Source organism: Malus domestica, chromosome 16, assembly GCF_042453785.1.
Source record: "Malus domestica chromosome 16, GDT2T_hap1".
Taxonomy (NCBI): Eukaryota; Viridiplantae; Streptophyta; class Magnoliopsida; order Rosales; family Rosaceae; genus Malus; species Malus domestica.
In genome coordinates this window covers 38025055-38045110 of record NC_091676.1, presented here as the reverse complement: position 1 = coordinate 38045110, position 20056 = coordinate 38025055, and the positions used below count along the sequence as shown (strand labels likewise).

The 20056-nt window shown below is 39.0% G+C and overlaps 2 protein-coding genes across 2 annotated transcripts; both read right to left on the bottom strand.

Moving 5' to 3' along the window:
* Positions 1-345: 345 nt before the first annotated feature.
* On the bottom strand, positions 346-1053 carry LOC139193148 (secreted RxLR effector protein 161-like). Its single transcript, XM_070816124.1, has one exon. The coding sequence runs from the start codon at positions 1051-1053 to the stop codon at positions 346-348; it is 708 nt and encodes a 235-aa protein (XP_070672225.1).
* Positions 1054-4428: 3375 nt separating this feature from the next.
* On the bottom strand, positions 4429-19364 carry LOC108173936 (uncharacterized). Its single transcript, XM_070816123.1, has 17 exons — positions 19360-19364; positions 19162-19277; positions 18969-19053; positions 18431-18441; positions 17163-17285; positions 16902-17042; positions 16581-16814; positions 16169-16331; positions 15366-15993; positions 14964-15137; positions 14363-14807; positions 14082-14224; positions 13439-13946; positions 12995-13201; positions 12674-12910; positions 5434-5475; positions 4429-4970 (listed from the first exon to the last, which is right to left on the bottom strand). Exons 1-17 carry the CDS (start codon positions 19362-19364, stop codon positions 4429-4431), a joined length of 3804 nt encoding a protein of 1267 aa, XP_070672224.1.
* Positions 19365-20056: the final 692 nt, after the last annotated feature.

The following is a 20056-nucleotide window of genomic DNA, read 5'->3' as shown; positions in this document are numbered from 1 at the left end:
ACAAAAGCTTGCAACCACTTTAGTTAGTAACTTCTCATTCCAAGAAAAATGCAGAACCATAGAAAGCCCAAGTACGAATAACCTGTACTTGATACTCTATAATTACATACACATTTATCATGAAACACTATGTTACTACCAGACTCACGATGTTGAGAACCAACAAACAAAAACACTGGTTCCTCAAAACAAACTGAAATTCCTTTCAGTACCAAAACTATTTGAAATGACAAATTGCATAGATTATCAAAAACAATAATAATTCATAGCATTGTTCTAAAACTAGCTACTGACATCAAAATAAACAACCAAAATAAAACAAGTTCAACACAGTCTTTAGAGTGCTTACTCCCACTCATTAACTGAATCAAAGAACTCTCTTACTCCCATGTTAAAAACATGCCTCTTGAAGACTCCCACTGGTAAAGCCTTTGTCATTGGATCAGCAACCATCAAACTTGTATTAATATACTCAATATCAGTAGTCCCCTTCTTAACTTCATCTCTCACTTTCAGAAACTTTATGTCCATTAACCTACTCCCATAAGACCTCTTATTATTCTTCGAAAAGAAGGCTGCAGCTTTATTATCATAATAAAGTTTGAGAGGCCTTTCAATATTGTCAATAATCACAAGTCCCTTCATCATATTTTTAAGCCAGATGGCTTGTTGAGTTGTTGCATAACACCCCATGTATTCAGCCTCCATCATAGAAGATGCAATACTCTTTTGCTTTGAACTCTTCCACGAAACTGCCCCATTAGCTAGCAGAAAAATGTAGCCATTAGTTGACCTCATATCATCTATACACCCTGCAAAGTCAGAGTCGGAGAATGCCACCAACTCAAGTTTGTCCACATGACTATATGTCAACATAAAATCCCTGGTTATTTTAAGATACCTCAAGACCTTTTTAGTTGCAACCCAATGAGATGCACCAGGATTTGATTGAAACATGCCCAATACACTCACCGCAAAGGCTAAATCCGGTCTTATACATACTTGTGCATACATCAAGCTCTCTACTAGTGACGTATACGGCTTGTCTTTCATTCCTTCTTTCTCCAGATCATTCTTAGGACACTACTCGCAAGTCAATTTTTCTCCTTTTTCAATAGGAGCTTTCCATTTGAACATTTATCCATGCTAAATCTTTTAGTCACCCTATCAATATATCGTCTTTGTGAAAGACCAAGGGATCTATTGGCATGATCTCGAATGATTTCTATCCCTAAAACAAACTGAGCCTCTCCCAAGTCTTTCATATCGAAGTTCTGAGCTAACATGCCCTTAGTCAACTGTAACAAAAACATATCAGAGCTCGCCATTAATATGTCATCTACATACAATACCAAGTATATTACCTTGGTACCACAGACTTTAAAGTATACACACTCATCCAGTTTATTCTCTTGAAAACCTGACTTCTCCATCACATTATCAAACTTTTTGTTCCATTGCCTCAAAGCCTGTTTCAGCCCATAAATCGACTTGTTCAGCTTACAAACCATTAATTCTTTCCCCCTTTCAACAAATCTTGGTGGTTGGCTCAGGTATATGTCTTCTTCAAGATCCCCATTAAGAAAAGTTGTTTTAACGTCCATCTGAATAAGCTCTAAATCAAAATGAGTTATGAGAGCTAGTATTATTCTCATGGAGTCTTTGGTTGAGACAGCAGAAAATGTCTCGTTGTAATCGACTCCTTTTTTCTGTGTAAAGCCTTTTGCCACTAGCCTCATTTTATGTTTGTCAATATTACCCTCTGAATCTCTCTTTGTTTTAAAGACCCAATTGCAACCCATGAGTTTGTGAACCCCCGTGGGTTTTGGTGCTAAGGTCCATACTCTATTCTTCTCCATAGACTGTAATTCTTCATGCATGGCTTCATTCCATAACTTTGATCTTGTACTTGAGATTGCTTCGTGATAGGATGTAGGATCATCAGCATCCCCTACGTTATGTTCTGCCTCATTAAGATACACAAAATCTGGTAACGTAATAGCCTTGCGAACTCGTTGTGACTTTCTGACTGGTGCCTGAATCGATGCAACAGCCATGCCATCTATGTGATCATGAATATTATTATCTTCCACGTCTGCAATGTTAGTACTTTGCTCTTCATCATGGGGAATTTGGTAATCATTCATCATTCCATCTACTTGTTGCTCAGGGAGACTATCAGGTGTAAGAAATGTTTGTGACTCGAGAGGAATGCACACAGCAATTGGTTACTTCTCAAGCAACTCACCTTCTTGTGATAGTTCTTCAAAATTTGATGATATTGAATGTGAAGGGCTGTCATCATCTCCATTCAAATGCTCGAGAAACTTAGCATTGTGTGTCTCCATAATTCTGGAATGACTGTTAGGGCAATAAAACTTAAACCCCTTTGATCTTTCGGAGTATCCAATGAACCTACAACTTGTAGTTCTTGGATCAAGCTTCTTCTTCATTGGATTGTAGAATCTTGCCTCGGCTTTACATCCCCAAACATGGAAATGGTTGAAACTCAATTATCTTCCAGCCCATGCTTCAAATGGCACCAAGTTGACAGACTTGCTTGGTACTCGGTTCAAGATATATGTTGCTGTTTTCAAAGCCTCTCCCCAAAGAAAAATAAGGAGATGTGAGTGTGCAAACATAGACCTTATCATATCCTTGAGAGTACGATTTCTTCTTTTTGCCACCCCATTCTATTGGGGAGTCCCTGGGGTGGTATATTGTGCTACGATGCCGTTTTGTTCAAGATAAGTTGCAAAAGGCCCCTTATGTTGTCCAACCTCAGTGTACCTGCCAAAATACTCACCACCTCTATCGGATCTCACAATTTTAATTTGTTTTTCAAGTTGTTTTTCAACCTTTAAATGAAAAGATTTAAAACACTCCAAAGCTTCAGATTTTTCCGAGATGAGATAAACATATGCATAACGTGAAAAATCATCAATAAAGGATATGAAATATGATTTTCCACAAATGGTTTTGTTTGGAAAAGGTCCACCTATGTCAATATGTATGATTTCTAGCAGGGATTGACTATGGTTTGAACCTAACTTTCTAGTGTTGGTGAGTTTTCCTTTGAAACAATCGACACATTCTTTGAAGTCACTAAAATCAAGTTGTGGCAACATATTTTGTTTTGTCAAGGCGAGGATTCTTTCTTTAGATATACGTCCCAACCTTTTATGCCAAAGCATGGAGGATTTTTCAGAAGTGGACAGTAATTTTGAACCAACAGCTTGAACACTAAAGCATTCATTTTTATATGAACAGTCTAATTGCCACATATCGATTTCAAGATAAGCTTTCCCAAGCATTTCATTAATATTATTTGAATGGTAAAACTTAACACAGTGATCGTCACCAACAAAGGTAAAGCCTGACTTAACTAACTTAGATGCAAAAATCAAATTCCTTCTCATGGAAGGTACATAAAAGATTGGACTTAATTCTAAAACCAGATGAAAGGACTAATTCGACTCTCCCTATGGATTCAACAGCAACTTTGCTCCCATTTCCTACATAGACATTGTAGACTTCATTGTTTATCTCCCTTGTTTTTTAGAATCCCTGCAAGGAATTAGTTATATGAATGGAGCAACTAGTGTTAAACCACCAACTTTGAGGGGGAATAAAAACTAAATTTGATTCAACACATACAAAAATATTTATGATGTTACGTTTAGTGACAAGCCAATTTTTTAATCCAGTGCAATTCTTTCTTAAGTGACCTGTTTCTTGTTTCTTTGCAAAAATAACATTCTTTTTCTTTCTCAATCTCGGCATTAACAGGCATAATTTTGTGAGATCCTTTAGAGGGGTTAGTACTTTTAAATGAAGAAAAGTTTTCTTTCTTCTTCTTATTACCAGCAGGTATAGTTGAACCAAAAGTAGAGTCTCTTTTGCATTTTTCAGCTTGCACAAAATTCACATCCACTGCCTTGTCCTTTTTGAGTTGATCTTTTTCTTGAGCACACATTGAAAGCCATGTGGACTAAAAATTGAAAGCCATCTCGGCATTGAGTTGATCTTTTTCTTGAGCACAAAATTCATACCCTATTTATCCTTTTGAGTGTTGTATGAGACTTTGAGTTGCCCATATTTAGGAGGTAAAGAATTTAAAGCCATGTGGACTAAAAATTGGTCAGTCATAGGTACCTCAAGATCCTTCAGTTTCTGGGCAAGATCAACCATCGTCAATATATGCTCTTTGACACTTCCCACACCATCGTACTTCATTGATGTGATTTGCGTAAGGAAGGTCCTAGTTTCTGCCTTTTCTGACTCCTTAAACTTCTCTCCTACTGCAACCAAGAATTCTCTTGCATTGGCAGTCTTAGGAATACCCTCTTTGACCGACTGAGCCATTGCCTTGTCCTTTTTGAGTTGATCATCTTCTTGAGTACACATTGAAATTAGTTCATTGATACCCTATTTATCCTTTTGAGTGTTGTATAAGAATTTGAGCTGCCCATATTTAGGAGGTAAAGAATTTAAAGCCATGTGGACTAAAAATTGGTCAGTCATAGATACTTTAAGATCCTTCAGTTTCTGGGCAAGGTCAACCATCTTCAATATATGCTTTCTGACACTTCCCACACCATTGTACTTCATTGATGTTATTTGCGTAAGGAAGGTCCCAATTTCTACCTTTTCTGACTCCTTAAACTTCTCTCCTACTGCAGCCAAGAATTCCCTTGCATTGTCAGTCTTAGGAATACCCCCTTTGACCAACTGAGCCATTGCTTTCTTCATTATCATCATGGACATTCGATTTGCCCTCTCCCATTTTTCAAGCTTCACTTTTTCATCTGCAGTACTCTTGGAAGTGATGGCTTTAAGCTTTTCTTCCCTCAGTGCCAGGTCAAGATCCATGAGACCAAGCACAATCTCGACATCCTCCTTCCATTTCTTGAAGTTGGAGCCAGTCAAGGTCTCTATATTGTTAAAGTTGAGAGACGTCATGTGAGGTGCTGAAGAAGATCACGAAAACAATATTATTCAGTAGCTAATTTATCAAATAAGGAAAAACTATTATTTCAATATTTCCCCATCCAAAGTCATATAACCATGGTATCATCTTTAGATAGAAACCATTTATATTAGGTTTGTATAACTGAGTCATTAAACACAAGGGCAATTTACACAATTTCAACACTTTCAAGAAGATGAAGAGTATAATCTTGTCAGTTTAATGACTCATTATACATTGATTTACTTGTTTAACTTGAATAAATAAACACTTTTGAGCAGATTATTATTCACTTAATACAAATAAACCACATATCCAATCATTTGATTAACAAGCCAAAAACAACAATCCAAACACTTTTGAGTAGATTAGATGTTGTAATCCTTGTTTATAATTCATATTATGTTTGTCAGTTCATTATTGACAAGCATATTATGCATCCAAAAGTTCTTCTGAATTTTTACTGGTCTTTCCAGCGTTGTCCTCATCTGATGAAATTAGGTTTCCTGCAAAATATAACAAACACAACTCGAGAAACACCAAGTAGCCTATTATCATATTTTAGTATAAAGGTAAGTCACTAATTGATAAAGCAAGAACATACAGCGGAAGCATAATTTTGTCCACGATTATATGTGGTTTTGCATTTATCAAAACTCTATCATGGTCTTTAATGAGAGCAAAGAACCCTAGCCACGTTGAGTGACTTTGATACCACATGTTGGAATATATAAGTACACACAAGTCAACAACATAATCAACGTAGTGATAGGATTACATCCACGAACAACCTCAACACACAACTCTACATGCAATCTGCAAAACGATTTACCTGATGTTGCTTCCATTGAATGACCAAATGAATCAGCCTTCTACTTCCAGCACACAGTGATGATCTCTACTAGTAAATAGGGTTTAGTTCTCGAGAGTCTTATTTTGTGGAAGCGGGGACTTCTTCAATATGTATATATACACCAAATTTTCCTATCAGAGTTCCACACTTACCGGCCTATTATCAGTAGCGAAGATAAACTCTATCCTTATAACAAGTTCAAGTCCCATCATGACTCTAATATCTCAGTGAATACCCTACAAGTACTCCTATTAATTAACTGCACAATAACTAAACTCCACAACTCCTATTATATCAAGGATCTCAGATTCCTTCAACAACACAACTCGCACAATGAGTTTACATGTGATTCAAGAAACCTAGTTGTTAACTCATTGTCATTCACAGGTAGTCTAACAAAATATACCAAACTTGCATTGCTGCGTAGCACTTCTTGCCTTTCCCCTGTTTGTAGATGTACAAAACATAAAACTAACATGTACTATGTAACGTAATATGACCAAGAATCATACAAAAAAATGTATCCAATACATCCACTTTTTAACTGTTTGACAGGATGGCTTTCACCTTTGCACTTTAAAATAATAATCACAGTTGGATTTGCAATGTATGTTGTGCAATATTTGTAGAAGGACACGTACGATGTAAAAAAATTAATATTTTCCTTTTTCTTTTCAAAATATGAAAAAGAATAGATGCACATACATAAGTGCTCTCCACTTTTATGTGCCTCTTTGAGGAAAGAAACAAAGAGCATTTCTCTCATGTGGACGATCCATGTAGAAGAAGATCCAATGGCTGTGATTAGCCAAGTATATCAATAGAACTGGGTCCTAAAGACCCATATAATTCATGAGTTTGGTTCCACTTCACAAACAACCTATCGAGTTTTGGTAGTGATGTACATCTTCATCTGGTCAAATGATTTTGGTTCTTCCAAATCACTGACACCTATCAAAATTCATAGTGAATGAGCCCAGACCTTTGTCCAGAAACCCTTGTCGTCGTTGTCGCTGTTGTTGTCCAGATGTGAAGCATGGTGGTTCATGGCGATGCATTGCTTCAAGTTTTAGCATCAGCCTCTACTCTTTCTTTCTCTCTTTGAGATTTATTTCAAAGTTATGGGTTGTGAAATTCAATTTTGGGTAAGTTTCTATGCTATTTTTGCTTTCGTGAAATCCGATCAATCATGCTACTTGTTATAACTTGGGTCATTTGGTTCGAAACAGATATTTTATGTAAATATTGGTGAAACTCGTGCTAGATTGTGATAAACTGGGTTATATTTGTGTGACTTTGAAGCAACAAGTTATTGATTTGGATTTCAATAGGGGATAACAGAGAAGTAAATGAAAATATAGAAGAAATTGAGTATTTAGATGCACGAGATGAAATTGGTGCAGCAAGGGCTAAATTTGTGGTAACAAATGTAGGATAAGTTAGAACTCAAAGTGAATATGGAGTTTGATTCGTTTGATGAAGGCTATGTTTTTACAAAATTTATACAATAGTAGCTGGGGGTGGTATTCGGGAACATAGTGATAAAAAGGGCGGTGTTGGTGAGGGGTTGGTAAGGAAGGAATTTTTTTGTTGCAAACAAGGCAAAAAGAAGGTGGATATTAATCCCAAACTCAATTGGAAAGGTAAAAGAGTAGATACTAGAATTGACTGCTAAGGAAAAGTTGCGTTGTTGAACCTAAATGTTCATGATAAGTTTGTAGTAACAGTTTTCAAAGAGAGACATAAGGCAAAGAAGGTGATGATTGATTAATGTTCGAAGTTGATATATTTCCACGAGTATACAAGTGGGTTTATTGGAGGTGCAAAGTGGAGGAATCAAAAATACTGGTTGTATCCCCAATGATTTGTATAATGCCAAAAGGGACTTTCGAGCTCATCTAATCATGAATGATGTGAAAATGCCAAAAAAGCATTTTGAGGGTGATGAAAAGAAAAATGAGTCATTCTAATTCAAGATGGAGATTGAAGAAACCATAATACTTGCCAATTTCTTTTGGATGAAGGCTAAGTCAAGACGTGCTTATGCATGTTTTGGTGATGTGATTGTGTTTGGTACTACTTTCAATACCAATGTCTACGGGATGATGTTTGCTTCTTTGCAAGAAGTCAATAATCATGGTCAAACCACAATATTGGGTTGTAGATTCATCAAAATTGAAAAGACCTATAACTTTGAGTGGTTGCTTGAATAATTCCTTAAAGTTGTGCCAGGTGAGCAGTTCAAAATGATCATCACGGATCAGGATCCTGCCATTGCAAAGGCGATTGGCAGCAACTATCGACAATTTCTGATTCGGTACTGCATATGGTAAATTATTAATAAATTCAAGAATAAGGGTTGGATTGAGATCATTTTTAAGAATTTGCATGATTGCATATGGGATCTCGCGATCACAAAAAAACTTCATATTCTTATTATTCTTTACTTTTCTTAGTTTAGGTTTTAATTTCAAGCGGTTGATCATTTGTTTTTCAGGTTCTTAGTTCATATAAGGGCATGTTTACGTAAGGGGAATGAAGTGAAAGGAATGAGAATTGCACTTATTCTAAGGGATTCAAGTGTTTACTAAAATTGGGGGAATGAAATTGTATGTGGAGCCCACCGAAAATAGGGAATTAGATCCCTAAATTGCCTAGAATCAGATTACCAACCAATATATGGTATTTGGATTCCGGAAGAAAGCATGAAGCCGGAATCAGTTTTTTTTACCCAATATACCCTTATCTCCTTCCCCTTCCAGCCTTTTCAATGGTGTCGTCTCCGGTAGCACAGCACCCAATGCCTTCAGGCCATCTCCAACCGACCCGGCCAAAGGGATATAGGGCTAAAAATAGCTCGAAATGACACGAAAACTGTCTCCAAAATAGGACTAGGCCAAAGGGCTCATGGGCCCCACAGGGCCAAAAATTAGAAAACAGGCCAACTGGCTGGCCTAAATGAGGGAGCTAGCCAGCCCCGGGCCGGCCCAAAATTCAAAAGCAACGGTTACCTAGCATCAGCATGATGCCAGCTAGCAACGCCAAGTTACCATTGCATTTGAATTTTCTTTTTCGTACAAATTTTTTTTCCTATAAATACCTAAGTCATTCCTACACCATTTTTCACATAATTTTCAGCATTTCATACTATCTTACCTCATTTTATTTTAATTCTTCACATTCTATTCTCTTACCTCTTCCAATAATCTTTCCTTCAATTTTTTCAATAATTTTCAAATTGCCACATCTACAATGAAAGGTAGGATCTCAAAAGATAGTGTGAAGGGGAGTTCTCAAACAAGTGAAGGTGTTTGGACTCGTACGTCCAAAAAGTACTATGAGTTCTACGAAGGCACCACTCCACCGAATTCCCGAAACCACGAGAGTTGTTCTTCAAGATGGAAAAAACATCTTCATCCAAGTTTGAATAAATAACATCAAGCAATGTTAAAGGCCGAAAGCAGACATGAAAGCATAGCCAATTACTACGACGAAGTAAGTGTTTTCACAAATTATTTTAAATATTTAATTATATTACATTTAATTTCATAAATTAATTTCCTTTAATTTTTGTAATTATATTTTATAGGTACGCCAATCGGAGGAATTGTATAGGGAGGACAACTCGAAACCCTTTAGTCATCACAGTTGTTGGGAAATTTGTAAAGGGTGGGTATTATTTGAAGATCCACCTCAAGAAAGATTTGGTCCTACACCGAGTGTTCGGAAATGTTTCCTCAAATGCAGTTGGGGATGAACATGGATATCCTACCATTCAAGAAACAAGGGTAGAAAATCTGTCTCCGGGTGAAGCTTCCAACCTGGGGCTACGGGACAAAATAAGGCCCAAAATTGAAGGAAAAAGGCAAGGCAAATGATGATTACGCCTTTCAACAGGAAATGGTGCCCTCATTGCAATTAATGGCGGAGCAAAATACCTTTGCCGCAGAAGAAATGAACCATAGGCACGAAGAACGGGCAAAACAAATACAAGAAGAGATGGATGATAGGAACATGTAAAGGAACACTTCGGATTACACTCCAATGAGTTTGATAGGAAAAAGAGGGAAATTATGGCCCAATGGGAGTTGTTTACATCCGACTATACTCTTACAATGGAGGATGAAGATGATGATTATAGTCTTTAAATTGAAGTTGTTGTAGTCTTTAATATTTAAGTTGTAGTTTTTAAATTTAAGTTGTAGTTTTAAAATTTAAGTTGTTGTAGTCTTTAAATTGAAGTTGTAGTCTTTAAATTTAAGTTATAGTTTTTAAAATGAAATTGTTGAATCTTTAAATTGAAGTTGTTGAATCTTTAAATTGAAGTTGTTGTAGTTTTTAATATGTCCGAAAACCTTATTTTAATAAGATAGTTAATTTAAGTAACCATGTTAATTCAATTAAAATAATAAATTATGCTTGGCTTATGGCCCTTTGGCCCCTTTGGTTGGAGATGATATGAAATATTGACACACTCCGACCTAGATCGAGGCATGCTGGCCGTCACGCGAGGGTGACGTAGCCATGTGCATAGTGCGGAAGCAATAAAAATATAAGGAAATGCGAATAAATAAAAACCAACTAACTAGAGCACTAGATAAGGTAAGGTGCAAGACGAGAATAAGTGTGAGTTCACAATCAGAGCATAAGTAGCCTAAGTGCAGTCCAGCAAGATGCATACTAATTATACAACATCAAAGATAATCCTACATTGGTGATAATCTATCAGAGCTGCCGTGAATTCCTCATAAGCCACCAACAAACACTCCTAACTAGAACCTAGAGGGGCGCAAAACTGAAAGTGTGAGTGGGTAAAAACAAAGCTTTTCAAAACCATTTCATTTAACAAAAGTTATAACCTCTCACCGTAAAACCCGTATAATTTCCCAAAAAATAGAATGCATATATACATATACATATCTCAAAACCATGCTCAGAAACGATATTCATAAGTATGCTATACCAAACCTTAAAATAACATAATAAGTAACTCCGGTGAAATAACATATCAGCCGGATCCACCTAAAGTGGCATGTACGGCTGACTTTATAACTCAACAAGTACGTCTGCACACGAGTCGGAACCACGTAAAGTGGTATGTACGATAAGACTGGGCGTAAATAAATAAATACGCTCTAGTGCTACGATCACGTAAAGACCGTGCGAATAATCGCAGGTCACCTATGAGTCGGAACCACCTATAGTGGTATGTACGACAAGACTGTGCACCTAACTTAGATCCAAGGTGAGCGTATGGTGCGAGAAGTGAACATCACGTGGGGCCACGAGCAGGAGCATTAACACCGGGGAGCAGGTTACAAATTCTCAACACATCTCAAATCATCATCAAATCACATATAAGGAGTCTACAACTTACCTGGTACTTACCTGAGCGTCCATAGCGTCAAATCACATTTATGCATACTATACTAATTAATACTCTAAGCATAATTCAATAAGCATGGCAATTCAAAATATAATTTCATTTAAACGCATTTTCTGGGAAAAATACCAAGTATATAAGTATATACTGAAAACCAAAAGCCCACTCACTGATATGTGGAAGGGTCGTAACCCCCGAGCCTTGCTTAACTGCGCTCGTCCTCCGGATAGGTCTCACCTATATGCGAAACAACTATATAAACATTATTTAAAGCACATACACAAAACTAGGAAATAAGTTCTCACACATTGCTCAAATAGGGTATTTGAATATACCACCAAGACCTACTCAACCTCAGGAACACCCCCATATTTTTAGAAGAATTTTCTGAGCACCCACACGCCCTCACGGGCTGGCCAAGGCACGGCCAGATGCGCGGCCCACGCACATGCACGTGCCTAGCACACCAAACGGATTTCCTAACGGCATTAGGGAATATTCCGTTAAAAATCAGCATATACCATTATAATTACCTGACGGCATTAGCATATTCCGTCAACTTTGATGGAATATTCTCCTCCTTCAACCTTGGCTTGCCGAAGTCCGGCGTCGGTGCCTCTGCTATCGCCGGAAACTGGAAAAATCTCTAAAACTTCATATCTTCTTCGATTCTCAACCAAAATTCATGAATTATATACCAAAATGAAGCTTGTAATGAGAGGAACAAATCCTTACCACTCTCAAGTCTTAAATCCACCAGAAACTCACTGGAAAAACCCACGATAGTCCGGCCACCTCTGCAACTCCGCGAATTGGGGTTTCCCGACGTCCAAAATCCTTCAAAATTCTTCTAAAAGCTTTGCAAAGATGATTTAAGACCTCCAAAAAGCTCAAAACTTCAAGAAACTATCGCAATCACGTCGAGTGAATAGTGCACCTCATCGGGGGTTTTCGGTTCTCGGGTTTTCAAAGTTTTCACGACCAACCAAAGGTATAGATCGAGTCCTGGGCTCACAAGGAACACGAAAACAACTACCAAAACCCTGATCTGAAATTAGTGAGCTAGGTTCAAGGTTGTCCATACGGTTGTACGGAAATGGAAGAAAATCCAAGAGGGAGGAGAGAGAGAGAATCAACGGGATTGGTTGGTGTGTGTGTGTGTGTGTGTGTGTGTGTGTGTGTGTGGGTCCAGGTTTAGCCAAGCAAACCAAAAACAAACAAAATCTTAAGTCCCAATTGGGTCCAAATCTGTAAGAAAGGAAATAATTGGTCAAAATATTAAGCTCAACATACAACACAACTCAACGTCCAAGCGTAAATTATTCAATTCACACCATTGATAAATTATATTTTGGGACGAGCTGTCACAACCTACGGCCCTTGATAAAATTTCATCCCTGAAATTTCCAAACAACAATGATCAACCGCTAATAACCATAAAATAAGCGTGGATACATCTCTTTCATACGTTCCTCAGTCTCCCAAGTGGCTTCCTCTAGTAAGTGATTCCTCCATAAAACTTTCACCAAGCGCACGGTCTTATTCCTCAAAACCTTATCTTTCCAATCCAAAATCGTCACTGGCTCCTCATCATAAGTCAAATCCGAATTAATTTCCAATGGTTGAGGAGGTATCACATGCGATGGATTAGAAACATAATGACGAAACATAGAGACATGAAAAACATTGTGCACTTTAGACAACTCTGGAGGTAACTCAAGCCTGTAAGCAACTTTACCGACTCACTTGGTGATCAGGTATGGTCCGATGTACCTAGGACTTAGCTTACCTTTCTTTCCGAACCGTACCACACCTCTCCATGGTGATAGCTTCAAAAACACCCAATCACCAACTTTATACACTCGGTCAGTGGCACGCTTGTCTGCTAAACTTTTCTGTCGATCCTGGGCTGCTTTTAGGTTAGACTTAATTACCTGCATATTCTGAGTAGTCTCATCTACAATCTCAGGGCCTACCAAAACTCTTTCACCAACCTCTGACCAACATAAAGGTGTATGACAAGATTTTCCATAAAGTGCCTCAAATTGTGACATACCAATACTCGAATGATAGCTATTATTATATGCAAACTCCATTAAATCTAACCGCTGATGCCAAGCGTCACCAAACTGTAAGACAGAAGATCTTAGCATATCTTCCAGTGTTTGAATAGTCCTCTCATATTGTTTGTCTGTCTAAGGATGATATGTCGTACTATAAAGTAATCTTGAACCAAGAGACTCCTGAAATGCCACCCAGAACTTAAAAGTGAATCTAGGATCTCGATCCGAGATAATACTAGTTGGAATCCCATGGTACTTCACAATCTTCGATATGAACAATGCAGCTAGTTGGCTTAAAGGATATTTCTCCCTCACTGGAATAAAATGCGCTGATTTAGTAAGCCAATCAACTATCACCCAAATTCCATCATAACCATTTCGTGTACAAGGAAGCTTGTACACAAAATCCATGGTAATGTTTTCCCATTTCCATTGTGGAACGGGAAGTGGCTGCATCAATCCAAATGGCTTTTTCCTTTCAGCTTTGACCTGCTGACAAATAGCACACCTACTCACATATTCAGCAATTTCTCTTTTCATACCCGGCCAATTATAAAATGGTCGAATGGTATGATACATTTTAGTACCTTCAGGATGCATTGCATAAACCCAACAGTGCACTTCATCCAAAATTTCTTTCTTTAATTCCACATTATTCAGCATGTACATTCTGTTCTCCTGCATAAGCATGCCATCAATCTCCCGAATTCTAAGATCTTTCTTTTTCCCTTTATTCCTTGCATGAATTAATTCCTGGGTTTCCTCATCATTCATCTAATCTTCGAGCACTCGATCAATTAATATTAGCCTGACTTGAAAATTAGCAAGTAAGGCTTCCTCTCGATCTTCCACTCCTAACTTCACTCCAATGGACCTTAAATCCGCAAGAAGAGGAACATGACAAGCGTACAAAGCATTAATTCTCCCTTGAGGCTTCCTACTAAGTGTATCCGCCACTACATTCGCACGACCAGGGTGATACTCAATCGTGCAATCATAATCACTGAGCAATTTAATCCACCTTCGTTGTCGAAGATTAAGATCCCTCTGAGTAAAACGATACTAAAGACTTTTATGATCCGTAAAGATCTTACATTTTTCGCCACAAAGATAATGTCTCCAAATCTTCAAAGCAAAAATGATAGCTGCTAACTTAAGATCATGAGTAGGATAATTCATCTCATGAGGCTTCAATTGTCGCGAAGCATAAGCAATCACCCTATTATGCTGCATCAACACACAACCTAGGCTATTCAAGGAAGCATCATTGTAGTTCTCAAAATTACCACTATCATCAGGAAACGCCAAAACAGGTGCATGAGTGAGACAATATTTCAACTGCTGAAAACTCTGCTCACAATTATCATCCCACTCAAACTTAACATCCTTCCTGGTTAATCTCGTCAGCGGTAATGCAATAACTGAAAAATCTTTAACAAACCGTTGATAATAACTTACTAAACCAAGAAAACTTCGTACCTTAGTGATGGTTCGTGGTTGCTCCCAATTCTCAACAGCTGCCACTTTCTGAGAATCCACCTGAATACCTTGAGCACATATGACATGTCCCAAAAATGCCACTTAATCCAGCCAAAATTGGCATTTGCTAAACTTAGCATACAACTGATGTTCCCTTAATTTCTTTAGCACCAAAGTAAGATGTCGAACATGCTCTGATTTAGACTTTGAGTATACCAGAATATCATTAATGAAAACAGTAACAAACCTGTCTAGATATTGCTGGAATACTCGGTTCATCAAATCCATAAAAGCTGCAGGTGCATTAGTTAACCCGAATGGCATCACAAGAAACTCATAATGACCATACCGAGTCCTAAAAGTTGTTTTAAGAAAATCTTCACTTTTAATCTTCAATTGATAGTAACCAAACCTTAAATCAATCTTAGAAAACACATAGGCACCTCGAAGCTGATCAAATAAATCGTCTATACGCGGCAATGGATAACGGTTTTTAACCGTTACCCGATTCAATTGCTTATAATCAATACATAGCCTCAAGGTTCTGTCTTTCTTCCTCATAAATAACACTAGAGCTCCCTAAGGTGAAGTACTAGGCTAAATAAAACCCTTATCTACTAATTCCTGCAATTGAATCTTCAATTCCCTCAATTCAGCAGGAGCCATTCGATAAGGAGTTAAAGATATAAGATATGTATGTAGAAGCAAATCAATAGTGAACTCCACATTTCGGTCTGGCGGCAATCCAGGTAAATCATCAGGGGACACATCAGGAAAATGCCTGACCACTCGAACATTCTCCACACTACTAGGAACATTATCATTTAGCACTACATGAGCCAAATATCCCCAACAACCTTTCTCTAACAACTTCTTATCTCTTACAACAGAAATAACACCATGCCTCACCCAACTACGCTCGACCACAAAAATAACCTCGGGCAATCCAAGACAATGAAAAGTAACTATTTTTCCGTAGCAATCTATATTGGCACGACTGTAATGCAACCAATCTGTGCCCAAAATCACATCAAAATCCACAATATCTAACGGGATAAGATTAGCTGGCATAACTACATCCTCCACTAACACGGGACATCTTGGATATACACAACTAACATAACATCGCTCCAATCTAGGCATTGCAAACTCTAAATCATACCCAAGAGGCGTAGGATGAGGTTGCGTCAACTTAGCAAACGTAAGAGAAATAATAGAATGCGTAGCACCACAATCAATTAATACTCTAGCAAAATGACCAAGAATATTCAACGTACCCATGATCAAATCAGGATTATTCTGAGCATCCTGCAATGTCATGTGATGGACGTCCCTGGGTCTGATGTCGACCTCCACGACCTTTGCTAGCTTGATTACTTCGTCCCTGCACACCTTGTCCCTGACTCGGCTGACCAGGATACCTTGAAGATCCAGCACTACTAAAAGCAACCTCTACGTGTTGGGACTGTCCTCCAGGATACCACTGAGATCCACCAACTGAATACGGAGGATATGGCATATTACCTCCAGGATACTGAGGATAACCACTATGTTGATACGGGTCTTGATAATACTGATACTGCCCTGCAGAATAAGGAGCTACATCGCTCTAATAATGATAAGTACCTCCGCGACCCGCCTGACCATAACTGCTAGCTCCTAAAATATGCTGAATCGGCACTAGTGGTGGTAAAGAAGGCTGCTGGGGCCTTTGCTAATTCTGGGGACAATGCATAGCCCTATGCCCCATTTGACCACAAATATAGCATATGTTACTACCTCGCCTACACTCTCCAAAGTGCCGATTATTGCACCTACGACATAAAGGTGCACCTGTGCCACCAGAATCTCTCTGCCTCTGAAAACGAGGACCCCCAGAAAATCTACCACCTCTCCTCTTACCAATGGAACTCATACTTCTGCTAGAAAAACTGGAACTAGTTTCACCTCTTTTAAAGCTCTGAGTCTTGTGATGTACCAAAGATGACTGACCTTTACCTTTATCATCTTTCTTCTGATTTCCATCATTTTCCTCCTCCTCATTATCGTTGGGCATATTCTCTGAATCTTCAATTCGCAGCAGAACCTCATAAAACTCTTAGTACGTAGCACAGGAAGCTGTGGTCACCATAGAATGCCACTTCTTTTTAGTACCCAATCTAAAGCGATGAAGCATCTCAACTGGATTAGCAGCAACCTCCGGGTAATAACGAGATAAATCAGTAAACCTCCTGTAGTACTCATTAGCCGTCATCTTCCTCTGCTTCAAATTTGTAAACTCTTGTTTCTTACGATCTATATACTCAGGAGGAATAAATCTCTTCGAAAATAACTGTTTAAAAACTTCCCAATCAGCAGCTTCCTCTGGTGACAACTGATAAGACTCATGTCTCCACCATGATGTAGGCTACTCACCTAAAAACCAGGTGGTCGTCTCAACCCACCCATCCTCCGGAAGATTCCCCTGCCTATGCATCAAACAGAAGGTCTTCTCAAGATGATTAATCCATTTCTCTGCTCCTTCAGACCCTTCATTACCTAAGAAATGATTCAACTTCAAATTATATACAGTCTCCAGATGAGTCTTTTGGGAAGGACGAAGCGAAGACTAAATAGCATTAGCTATAGCTTCCCCTAACTGAGCAATATCAGGGAAACTAGGCTCAACTGAAGGACGTGGCTCTCTATGAGGCGGCAATATTCTGACAGAAGACACCAAAACAATTAGAATATTCACAAGATATGCAGGATTGCCAAACCTAGGCTCTGATACCAAACTGACACACCCCGACCTAGATCGAGGCATGCGACGTAGCCATGTGCACAATGCGGAAGCAATAAAGATATAAGGAAATGCGAATAAATAAAAACCAACTAACTAGAGCACTAGATAAGGTAAGGTGCAAAACGAGAATAAGTGTGAGTTCACAATCAGAGCATAAGTAGCCTAAGTGCAGTCCAGCATGAAGAATACTAATTATACAACATCAAAGTTAATCCTACATTGGTGATAATCTGTCAGAGCTGCCGTGAATTCCTCATAAGCCACCAACAAGCACTCCTAACTAGAACCTGAAGGGGCGCAAAACAGAAAGTGTGAGTGGGTAAAAACAAAGTTTTTCAAAACCATTTCATTTAATAAAAGTTCTAACCCCTTGCCGTAAAACCTGTATAATTTTCCAAAAAATAGAATGCATATATACATATACATATCTCAAAACCATGCTCAGAAATGATATTCATAAGTATGCCATGCCGAACCTCAAAATAACAGAATAAGTAACTCCAGTGAAATAACATATCAACCGGATCCACCTAAAGTAGCTTGTACGGCTAAATCTATAGCTCAACAAGTATGCCTGCACACGAGTCGAAACCACCTAAAGTGGTATGTACCACATGACTGGGTGAAAATAAATAAATACACTCTAGTGCTATGATCACGTGAAGACTGTGCGAATAATCGCGGGTCACCTACGAGTCGAAACCAACTATAGTGGTCTGTACGACAAGACTATGCACCTAACTTGGATCCAAGGTGAGCGTATGGTGCAGGAGGTGAACATCACGTGAAGGCCTATGCCCTGGCCACGGGCGGGAACACTAACACCGGGGTGCATGTTACAAATTCTCAACATATCTCACATCATCATCAAATCACATATAAGCAGTCCACAACTTACCTGGTACTTGCCTGAGCGTCCACAGTGTCAAATCACATTTATGCATACTATACTAATTCATACTCTAAGCATAATTCAATAAGCATGGCAATTCAAAACATAATTTCATTTAAACGCATTTCTAGGAAAAATACCAAGTATATAAGTATATACTGAAAACCAAAAGCCCACTCACTGATATGTGGAAGGGTCGTAACGCCCGAGCCTTGCTTGACTGTGCTCGTCCTCAGGATAGGTCTCACCTATATGCGAAACAACTATATAAACGTTATTTAAAGCACATACACAAAACTAGGAAATAACTTCTGACACATTGCTCAAATAGGGTATTTGAATATACCACCAAGACCTACTCAACCTCATAAACACCCCCATATTTTTAAAAGAATTTTCTGAGCACCCACGCGCCGTCACGCGTCGGCCAAGGCACGGCTAGACGCGCGGCCCATGCGCAGGCACGTGCCTGGCACACCAAACGGATTCCTTAACGGCGTTAAGGAATATTCCGTTAAAAATCAGCATATACCGTTATAATTACCTGACGGCGTTAGCATATTCCGTCAACTTTGACGGAATATTCTCCTCCTTCAACCTTGGTTCTCTGGAGTCCGACGCCGCTATCGCTGGAAACTAGAAAAATCTTTAAAACTTCATATCTTCTTCGATTCTCAACCAAAATTCATGAATTATATACCAAAATGAAGCTTGTAATGAGATGAACAAAACCTTACCACTCTCAAGTCTTAAATCCACCGGAAACTCGCTGGAAAAAACCCACGATAGTCCGGCCACCTTTGCAACTCCGCGAACTAGGGTTTCCCGACGTCCAAAATCCTTCAAAATTCTTCTAAAAGCTTCGCAAAGATGATTTAAGACCTCCAAAAAGCTCAAAACTTCAAGAAACTATCGCTATCACGTCGAGTGAACACCTCATTGGGGGTTTTTGGTTCTCGAGTTTTCGAAGCTTTAAGACCTCCAAAAAGCTCAAAACTTCAAGAAACTATCGCTATCACGTTGAGTGAACAGTGCACCTCATTGGGGGTTTTTGAAGCTTTCACAACCAACCAAAGGTATAGATCGAGTCCTGAGCTCACACGGAACACGAAAACAACTACCAAAACCCCGATCTGAAATTAGTGAGCTAGGTTCGAGGTTGTCCGTACGGTTGTACGGAAATAGAAGAAAATCCTAGAGGGAGGAGAGAGAGAGAGTCAACGAGATTGGGTCAACCCATTCCACAGTTTTTAAGCTCACCAAACGTGGGACGGAACGGCGTCCCGAGCCGTTCCGTCTCGTCCCGAGCCGTTTGGTACGCAGACGGGACGGAACGGGACGGGACGGGACGGGACGGAACGGGACGGGACGGGACGGAACGAAGGTGTAATTTTTGAAAAATACATGGGGTATATTTGTCTTAAAATGGTAAAACAGTGTGTTCCACAGACGTGGAACAAACCCGTTCCAGGGGGCAGGTGGGACGCAAAAACACCCAAAATCTGTCCCGTGGAACAGCCCGTTCCACCCATTTTTGGCACACCAAACGCGGGACGGAACGCCTCGTCCCGTTCCGTCCCGTCTCGTCCCACGTACCAAACGCACCCTTAGGGAACCTAACTCTTAGGCCAT